General features: G+C 41.8%; 1 protein-coding gene and 1 pseudogene across 1 annotated transcript; one reads left to right on the top strand and one right to left on the bottom strand.

Moving 5' to 3' along the window:
- Nucleotides 1-2,323: 2,323 nt before the first annotated feature.
- On the bottom strand, nt 2,324-2,683 carry LOC104399561 (annotated as a pseudogene).
- A 328-nt stretch (nt 2,684-3,011) lies between these two features.
- Nucleotides 3,012-9,673, top strand: LOC104403769 (beta-microseminoprotein-like). Its single transcript, XM_010012013.1, has 4 exons — nt 3,012-3,095; nt 7,199-7,286; nt 8,002-8,104; nt 9,544-9,673. The coding sequence occupies exons 1-4, from the start codon at nt 3,012-3,014 to the stop codon at nt 9,671-9,673; spliced, it is 405 nt and encodes a 134-aa protein (XP_010010315.1).
- The last annotated feature ends 488 nt before the right edge of the window (nt 9,674-10,161 follow it).

The following is a 10,161-nucleotide window of genomic DNA, read 5'->3' as shown; positions in this document are numbered from 1 at the left end:
AGTCCCTTGCTGCCACCAGATAACTTCCTTGAAAATAATCAAGTATGTTCTCCACTAATTCCAGAGGCTTCTCCCATTACTGACCTGGCCTGCCAAAGATGGGGCAAATCTACAGAGAAAGAAATAAGCAATTTTGTTTAACAGCTAACTATAATGGCTCAGAGACCATGAAAGAATTCATTTGCTAAGCTGTATAATGCAGAAGTCGCTCCAGTTCACTGTATGAAAGACAGGGTAGCTGGGTTGAAATACCATTCTGGAATGGTGTAGTTTCCCTAATGTGCTATCCTGAGCCAAACCACAGTCTAATGATTGTACAACAGATCCCTGTGGCACTTTGCCTACTCTTTTCAGTTCCTAGTTTGGGACTTTCCTGATTCTCTCCTAACAGCACTATCCCTTTGTCTCCCCATGTCCTGCTGGAAGCTTCCCAGAGGTTGCAAGAGCTTATTTTATTGGGGTGCTCTCCTGCTTTCGCCATGTCTCTGAACAGAGAGGTGCTGTCCTGCACAGCAGACATTATGGTCAAGCAGAGGTGAGCAAGGTTCTGGCTTGGTGTGGTATTATTTCAAAATTCTTTATACCCCTCAAGTCACAAACTGGATTATTTAACAAATGTCTTCTTTCCAGGTCAGTTGTTCGTTTCTATTTGTAGGATGTGCCTCTGTAAGGCAGACTATTAATCAAGCTCATTCAAAGTATAGAGCATTGTCTTCTAATATTAACAGCAATTTATACAAATGGGTTAGGTAAGCTCTGTAACATTATTATGAATCCTGGCAGAGACTTTTAGGAACATAACACCCAGAAGCTCACCATCTGATTTTGGCTACATGGCTGGCCTCAGGCCTTTTTTTCAGACGTAACTACTGTTGAGCAGTTAGTATCCCTCATTAACATCTCCCTCACTTTCTTCTGAATGTCTCTTAAATGGGATACTTTCCCTTCTCTCTTCAGCAAGAAGGGGTTCAAAAGTTAGAATGACCAAATTTGTATCAGAAATGGAGAATAGCAAACCAGTATTCTTTACTTGGTTTGTACTGCCAGCCAGTAATTTCAGAAAGGACCTAAGTTTTTCAGCAAGCCTAGTAGGAAAGTATCAGGAGCTTGATTGGGTAGATTGCTGTAACTGCAGCCCAGCTGCTTTACTACAGCTTATTTATGTACAGATATGACAGCTCTAGAACTTCTTTTTTCTGTTGTTGCTGAGTTTCGTTTAATTCTTTTTTCTGTCTTACAAATCCAGTAGTCACTATATGACATCCTAGCTCCGTCACAAGTCAGAACTACAGGGAACGCAAAACCTAGATGCTGATTCAGTTGGCAGATGAGCTCAGTTTCTGTTCACTCCAGTAAGGTTTGTGAATGCAAGTGGCTTTTTAGGAGTCTTTAGTCTATATACTTAGTCTATATCCAAGGAGGTATCATGGATGGGACTGAGTAGTTTTAAGAGGGTTTTTGAACTTGGACATAGAGTGACCTGCCTCAATTACCCTTGATACAGGAGAAGGGTAATTCATGAGAAGGAACACTTAATAACTCTACTTCAAAGTTTCATTCAGGGAATAGATGCATTAGCACCTCTGATTGTTAATAGAGGAAGACCAGGAGTTTCTCCTTTCAGCATGGCAATGCAAGTTGAATCAGAGATGATGGCTTGTGAAAACATCACTAGAGACAAAAAATCAAAAGTCTAATATTAAATTCTGAAATAGTCTGGTTCATAGGAAAAATAGTGCTGGGGTCAATTCTGTTTGGGAAGAAAAGCAACTTCATAAGCTTTCTTAACAGTAGAATCATTGATAGGACAAATCATGCTTTAAGGCTTGTGGTAACCAACTTTTTTCTTACAGAACTCTCAGACTGCAGTTTTTTTATATCAGCACCCCATTCCCCAAGATTTCTAACCCATTTCCTCAAAGGCATTACTGTCAGGATGCAAGACAACAGAAGAACAAATGCTTGTATACCAAGTTAGTCTGTGCAACATTTCTTCCCCCCTGAAGTCCCCAGCAGATGAGAGCTAAGGCTATGGGCATTGGCTGCAAGAAATGCAAACATCAGAACATGCCACATACAGTTCAGGAGGTGCACATGTAAACCAGCTGCTGCCACCCATCTCCTCCAGTACTAATTTGGGAAAGGTATCCCAGGAAAGTTCTGTTGGCTGCCCAGACCCTACAGCACAACTGACACCATGTAATTGAATTTCAATGCTTTATGACTTAGATGATAGACACATTTGGAAGGGTGTAGATAGGCACAGGTTAGACAGACAAGACCAGCACCCTGTCTGCAAGAAGCAAAACAGAAGATGTTGGCTTTAACACAAGGCTTACTTGCTAGAGCTGCTACAAGACTCCTGTAACTGCATAACAACAGATAGCTTCAAGGTGCTTGAGAAGGGATCAATATGCAGTTGCTCGAAGGGGTCATTGCCAGGTCTGAATAGACCCAAACCCACCATAGCAGGACCATGAGGATGGCAGCTTTGGCTGCTTAAGCACAGTCTAGAAAAGTCTTATGATCATCATCCAGCAGCTGGTCATCTTTGTAGAGCCACTACTCCTTGGACTGCCTCTTTGTTATTCCCTCCACCACCTTTTTCAACTCATGCACAGTTGTATCTAGCCTTAGTGAAGATTGTTGTCTTGTGACAGCAAATCATCAAGCAGACATCCATCACTACTCTAAGGCTTCTGTCACGGGGAAACAAGTCTTTGTAAAAACCCTGTATTTTCAGCAACAGCTGAAGTCAAGACAGAACTGTCATTAGATGAATGTATCCAATGGGTACAAGGAGGGGGATAAACCCAACAAGCCTACTGGGAGCTGCTCTGCTAGACAGACAGAGATCCCCATGCTCTACACAAACAGAGCTATTAAGTATTCAATGACTTGTTTTCCTAGCTAGAGACTATGTAGGAGAGGGCTTTTATGACTGTTAATGAGCATCTGTATTATTTTAGCTTCTTGCCCAAAAGTATTTCATTGTCAGTTTGCTTTGGGCCATGGTCCCAGGAGGAGCCAAGCGTGCACTCAGTATAGGAGAATACGGCACACAAAATGGTTGCACTTTGTGGGTTTCTAGTCAGGCAAGAGTCAAGGACTTCCCCTGTTCCTTCACATGTACAGAAAAGACAGGAAAGTTGATAAAGTGTTGAGAGTTGTTAAGCCAATGGATGGTGTTAAGATATTCTAGCCTACTATTACAGCTCTAGGAAGTAGTCAAAGTAGCTCATTGCCTAGAACCAATGCTGATAGTGGAGACTCAGCTTAGGAGTAACTCTTCTCCTTCAGGGTTTGGCTAGAGTAGAAGCGACTCACACAAGAGTAGAACAGGAGGCAAAGTTAGGACTGGTACCATTAGCTTAAAAAGGAGCTCTTCCAAGCCCAGCCAATGGTAGCACCAGTGTAGTTGCTTGCCACATGCAGAGCATGCTGCACCCAAGAAGCTAAAGGCTCACTTAAGCTCTGTAATGCTCAAGAGGGTCAATGACATCTTCGCACATCTGCTATTACTAGTTCCCACAGAGAAGTTCAGGGCCAGCATGGGGCTGGCTCCATCTGCACCCACAGACATCAAACCCTACTCCCAGCCCCCTGGAAGAATAGCTGCACTTTAGGGATTTGGGCTACTCTTGTCTTCGGGATAAGAAGAATAAGGTCCAGACATTCATGAACAGTTAGCACTCCTCCTATCCACCCAGTTGGAACCCTCTCAAGAAGTGAAGCAAGACACTCCTCTAGATGAAGGCAAGCAGTGGCAGTGGTCAGCTACCTGCAGGCCTGCACTGCTGAAAGAAGGCAGAACTCTCACTGAGTAGGTCAAAAAGAGGAGGAGTGGGAGGGGAATTAGAAAATAAAGTCACCTTGTTTTTCTCTGCCATCTGCATTTTGCTATCACTGGCACATGAAAGCTTTCCATGATAAACCTATGCTAGGTTTAATAATCCCTCGTACGGACATTCAAGCTAGATTACACCAAAGATAGAACAGATGCTGTTCTAGTATTTTTTTTTTTTTTTTTTCTCATAATGGAAAGAAAGACACTGCTGCTCCAGCCTGGCGGAGCCCAGTTCGTCCATCACTGAGCAGTGACTCGGGGGCACTGTCATTTAAGTATGGCCATTAACTATCTCTTCATGTTATGCCAACTCAGACATGCACATGCGCCTGTTCCAGTCAGCGCTCCCTGTGCTTTGCAGTGTGTTCTCCAGGAGAGGGGAAAAAAGGAGGAGAGAGAGATGTCACAAGTACAGCACAGCCAATGAAACTAAAGGGAGCTGCTCTGGTCTCACATCCTGCTGGCAGTAAGTGGGACCTTGGGATATAAATAAGTTTGTGGATTGAGACCAAAATTACCACCTCCATAGTCCTACTAGTGAAGGAAGCAATGTTTACCACTCTTCAAGGCAGAGTTGATGTTACGCTACCTTTAAGTTATGTCATTTTGTTGAACAGTTTAAAGAAAGAAGTCAAGCCTTCTGTATAAGCAGCAGTTAGAGAACTCCATTTTTGCTTTAAAGGGAGAGTGTTCAGAGACACCACCAACCTGGACAAAGGAGAGCATGCACATAGGCTAAACAACTTGAAGTAGTTCAAGTTTAAAATAAACAAACCCACACAGATACAAAAGACCCATGTGCCTTCTGTCCCAGACTAGTAGAGGCGTGAACCGATGGGTAAAGAAAGGGAGAGTTAATAGAGAAATGCCTTTTTAAAACTTCCATTAGTGAGAGGATTTGGGCAGGGTGCATTTGCATATCCTAAAAGCATCAAGAAGTCAATCTTGAATCCTTCCCACAGAGGGAAAACAGTACCAGGGAAAAAACAAGTCTCCATGTCTCAGAGCTATTCAACCTTCTCACCCATCACACTCATCAGCTAGGCAAGCGAGGCTGGGACAACTTAACCTTCCCTTAACAGAGGAACTCCCAGAGGACACCTGCTTAATACTGCAGCCCCAAAAGGTAACTTCAGTTACATCTGCTTTAATAGAAACTTCAGGATAAGAAGGTAAAGCTACCAGGCATTTCTGGCAGTAACAGCATTGATCTCACTACAATTCACTTTCCTATTTTGTATACTTTTCTAGCTGAGAAAACCAAGTATTCTAAGAAAGTTATTAATACAGTTATTTTCTCCAAGTGAAAAATTAACTAAATAAGTAAAATCATCATGTTTAGTAAAATAATAATTTAGAATCCACTGTGCCCTTCAAGTCAGAAATTACTTGCTACATTTCCTTGCAACTATATCCTTAGTAGAGAGATTATACACTGTAACACCTCTCCTCAGGAAACAACACAAGATTTGTCCAGCAGAGACAGGGCTGAAGTAGGTCTGGCCCCTAGTTACACCAGACCCTAATTAAATGGTTTCAATTAAAGTAAAACCAAATTCACATCACATAGTCAAAGGCTTAGTAGTGCAAAATCTGTGTAACATTTTCATCTTGCTGCTCTAATTGGTAACAAAGTCATTCTGAGCAAATCATTACCTTCAAATAGAAATAAATTCTTTTAAGGGTTACCAGAAGAGGAGCATTTTCTCAAGGAACTTCATTAGATACCATAACTGTTTCCTGCAAGCAGAACTACACAGAGAGCATGATCTACTAAAATCACAAGGTTAACACAAAACTTGGCAATTGCACTGCAAGGCTAAAAGCGGTACAACAGAAGCTGTAAAGCCTCTTGCTAAGCACACACAAAAAAATAAACAAAAAGAACTTACATAAATCAGATCTTCTGCCATAATGAAGAGTGACTACCTCCTCCACAACTGTCCCTTTACTCCAGATACCTCAAGAGACCATGGCTGTTCTGCTGCTGCCCCTTTTATCCCAAAGCCATTTCCAGTGCAGCTTTGCTTCCTGTAGCTATTTGTCAGTCAGTGGAAGCTAACAAGTTCAGCCATACCAATCAAGGTGTCTAATTAAACTCAGGTGTGCTGAAAGAGCCAAATTAATGCAACTCATTATCCTGGGAATACTTTGGTAGCTTCTAAAGCTTGTTATGCCTGTGCTCCAATTCAGGAAAGCATTAAGTCTCTACAGCCACTGATACAACCACTGGGATCTGTGCTAGTTTTCCTATCTGGTTTTGTGATACAGCCTCACATACGTGTGTTGCAATAGTCTAATGCCTATGGCAAGATTTGTATTGAAAGACATGTTGTCATTTTAGTGTTGCAGAAACAACTCTACCATATGTGTTGGAAACTGTGTTAGAGGCAGGGCAAGCGTACAATGAAAGAAACCAGGAACTTTTTCTTTCTTTGCCTTCCTCAACCCTCAGCGCCACCAAAGTTGCTGTCAGAAAGGGAGCCATGAGTGACAATCATCATGACTGTTATGTTCATTTCTGAGCTGAGACAATGCACAGCTCATCTCACTTTTGCTGCTGAAAAAGTACTGTCTGATTATGGTGATCTGCCTCTATTTCCCAGGCCTGGCTTCTCTTCAGCAACTGGGAGATACAAATCAACAGCTAGTTCCTGCAGGTCACTAAATATGGACAAAGTAATATGTCTTATATGAAATAATTGAAATTAAAATAAATCAGAATGAGAACAGTGGACTTTTTCCACACCACTGCCCTGTATGAATAGCCTGTCCCATACCTGGGGGCGATCTCCCTGTAGCAGGTCAGCTGAACAATAGTGTCCTGCTACCTTGCATAGCAGGTGCCCTTTCCCCACTGTTCCTTGATGGTCTGCCAGTTCTGGAGGCATAGCTTTCTGGGAATCAGACCCTTCCACTGACACCAGTGCTGATGTGGACTAACTAGTCTGTCTACTGGAGTTTTTTCAGATTTACACCAGCACAATGGAGATCAAAATGCCAATGAAAGACTTTTTGAGGTGCCACCTTCTGATTGATGATTGGAACAGGTTAAAGTGTCCATTGGCACCCAGGGTGCTCACATTTACATCACCTCCCTTTGCACTGATCATTGTTTCCTCACTGTATATAAATACACTCTACTCTTCATTATGAAAAGTGAGCAACCCACGCAAGTATGGTAAGTTAGCAGCTTGTACTGTGCATGTGTGTGCATGTACCCTGGAAGTATTTTTTATTCTGAGTTTATTGGGAATAGTAGGAGTCATCCTTAATTCTGTGCAAGTTAGTCTGCTAGACCTTTGAAAAAAAATACCTAATTTTAAAGAAAGATGCTTGTTTCTTTTCTAGAAATTCTTGCTGCTCTTTTGCTCGATCCTTCTCTTCTCAGGGACTCTGTGCGATGCTCGCTGTTACTTCAGACCAGCCAGCAAATACGGTAAGAATGGCAAATCTATTAGACATTCCTGAAGCATAAATTCAGAGATTCAAAGCCTTTTTTTTTTTTTAATTAGAAATATTGAAATAGTATGATACAATCTTTGCTGAGGAATGATTCAAACAGCTGCATATTCAGGAATCAACCTGGAGGCATCTCTGGATACACAGAGAGACTCTATCCTGTTCATTATTTACCCTCTGGGGTGATGTACAACTGAAGTTGTCCTTGTGGCAAAAACCATGTACTTTTAACTGGAGTTGACTAACCTGAGGGGGGTACTTGACATTAAAATCAAAGCAAAGACAACACAGCTGGTGTTTAAGTTCAGTTTAGGAGACCAACTTGAATGTCTAATAAGAGGGAGGAGGGAGAAACTGAAGTCTAGACCTGTATGTTGAACATGATAAAGAGCAGAAAGATCCTACCATAGTCATAACCTAAGGCATTTTTCATATCCATTGAAATAGTAGAATAATACTCTCTGGTGTGTGGTTGCTACCACTTTATCATGCCATGTCATGTGGTCATGCACACTTCAGAAGCAAAGACATGGTATCTTTTCTGCAGAGCATTGGGTTAGATTCTTCCCTGGTTTGACTTTATGAAATAAGTGCTCTGATTGCTAGTCCATAAACATATGACTGCAGTCTACATCTATTGATACTTGTTCACATTGATCTACTGACTATCTTTTTCTGGTGTGTACATGCAGGGTGCCTTTCAAACAGAAACCTCTATGTTTTTGGTGCGGTATGGAAGACCGAAGATTGTTACCAATGCAAGTGTAAGATGACTGCAATGATTTGCTGCAGCTTGTAAGTTCACCCAAATTATTGTTTGTTTATTCAGGAACTGGTTGAAATGTTCAGACTTATAAAGCCTCATTGAAAGCATGCATTGGAATTTCATACTTGCATGAGCAAAATTCCTCTTCCTGTTTCCCAATTAGCTCTGATCATGACCAAGCAGAATAACCTGGCAATCACATAGATTTCTTTGGGAAGAAATAAAATGAAACACAATAAGGGTCTGTCCAGCACACAGCTCTTCCTCATCACCTAGACCTTCTTTTGAATCTGACACAAAGTGGGCGTACACTTCCCTTTAGCCTCGGTTTTCTTCCCCCTGTTCAGCAGCTTGTGTCCAGATATCTAATATCAGATACCCCACAACATTCATACCTGTGGGCTTCTGCAGCTCCACACCAGCCCAGTGACCTGCCTGCAAGCTTCTAATCAGGCTAGAGCTGCTCCACGTCCTATCCATGCTGACAAGAACCTACTCTTCATGCTTATCAAATCAGGACGCACATGCCCTGTTCTGATAATTTGCTTTTTAAATCTTCTCATGTGTTCCTGCCTGATGGATGGCAGGTGACACATCAAGGAGAGCTGTGTTTTCCTGAATATAGTGATATGAACTGATTATCCCCGGCAGAAGGCTGGAAAAAATCTTTTTCAGGTAAGGGAGAAAAAGTTCCATAAAGGATCTGTGAGGAAGAACACAATTCAAGGAGCCCTTGGTGGGAAACATCCCTGGCTGTCCTCAGCATAGGAGGGAGGGAGCTGTCCTCTGATGAGAAGAGGCTCAGCTGGGAGGTATTCATGCTGGGGTGATTTAGCACTCTTTAAATGGTTTGTTATTATCAAGAAAGCTTTAGTTTGAATGGGGAAGACAGAATGAATCCCTATTTTGTATCTGCATGGGCATCTATACCAATCCCTACCAGAATGACCAGTGAGAACTGTATTTGAAACAGAACAAGCATTGGGAAATCACTTTATCTGTTAACAGCTATGATCAGGGCTCTGTATTCCTCCTATGATAACCCATAGTGCTTATATTAATGAAATCTATGAGCCAAATCAATCCACACCATAGAATCATAGAATCATAGAATAGTTAGGGTTGGAAAGGACCTTAAGATCATCTAGTTCCAACTCCCCTGCCATGAGCAGGGACACCTTGCACTAAACCATGTCACCCAAGACTCTGTCCAACCTGGCCTTGAACACCTCCAGGGTTGGAGCATTCACAACTTCCTTGGGCAACCCATTCCAGTTCCTCATCACCCTCACTGTGAAGAACTTCTTCCTTATATCCAATCTAAACTTCCCCTGTTTAAGTTTGAACCCATTACCCCTTGTCCTACCGCTACAGTCCCTAGCTTGCTCCAGGATGGCTGTGGCTCAGAAAACATCCTCCTTAGTCAATGACTTGGCTGTTGATTTTTCTTTGCTTTTCTCAATGACAGGGTTTTAATCCCCAAGAACTATGACAGGGTGAACTGTGTTGGCCTATTCCACAAGAAAAGCTGTTCCATTCGAGTGGTGAAGAAGACTAATCCTGACATAAGCTGCAAAGTCTACAATGGAGTTGGTTAAGAACACATGATGTGTTTTTCCTCTTCTGAACCTACCCCAGAAGTTGACTGTGCTCTGGATCTCTCCTTTAGAGGAAAGCAGCAAAGCAACATGATTTCAGGAGGAATGGGTTCACCTTGTGCCTTTCACAGCTCTAACTGTGCCACATCTATCTCATTTCTGACACTAAGTGGTTTGTCTTATAACATGCACATTTCTAACCAAGCTTTACCACAGATAACTTTATAACTTCTTTCCTGTTGGGATCCAGAGTTAAATAAATTTTCACGTGTATCAAATTACTGCTTTTCCTTCTAAGTAGTCACTATTTGGTCTTGTTGAAAACAGAATAATTCACGGTGTCTGTAAATGTTCGTAAATGTAATTATTGATTTAGAAATCATCTAGCTTTTAGAGTATCAGGTATTATATAAATTGTTGCCAGACAAACGGATTCATTATGCTATTATACTCATTGACATTCCCCCACGGACATGTATACTGAAGAA

Source organism: Nestor notabilis, unplaced genomic scaffold (assembly GCF_000696875.1).
Source record: "Nestor notabilis isolate BGI_N333 unplaced genomic scaffold, ASM69687v1 scaffold5613, whole genome shotgun sequence".
Taxonomy (NCBI): domain Eukaryota; kingdom Metazoa; phylum Chordata; class Aves; order Psittaciformes; family Psittacidae; genus Nestor; species Nestor notabilis.
Note: the sequence above shows the minus strand (reverse complement) of the source record. Positions and strands in the feature narration are given on the sequence as shown.

Coding starts and splice junctions, on each gene's coding strand:
- LOC104403769 (XM_010012013.1), top strand. CDS start 3,012: ATGGTCCCAGGAGGAGCCAAGCGTGCACTCAGTATAGGAGAATACGGC. Junction 7,287..8,001: donor CAGACCAGCCAGCAAATACG/GTAAGAATGGCA, acceptor GTGTACATGCAG/GGTGCCTTTCAAACAGAAAC. Junction 8,105..9,543: donor GCAATGATTTGCTGCAGCTT/GTAAGTTCACCC, acceptor TCTCAATGACAG/GGTTTTAATCCCCAAGAACT.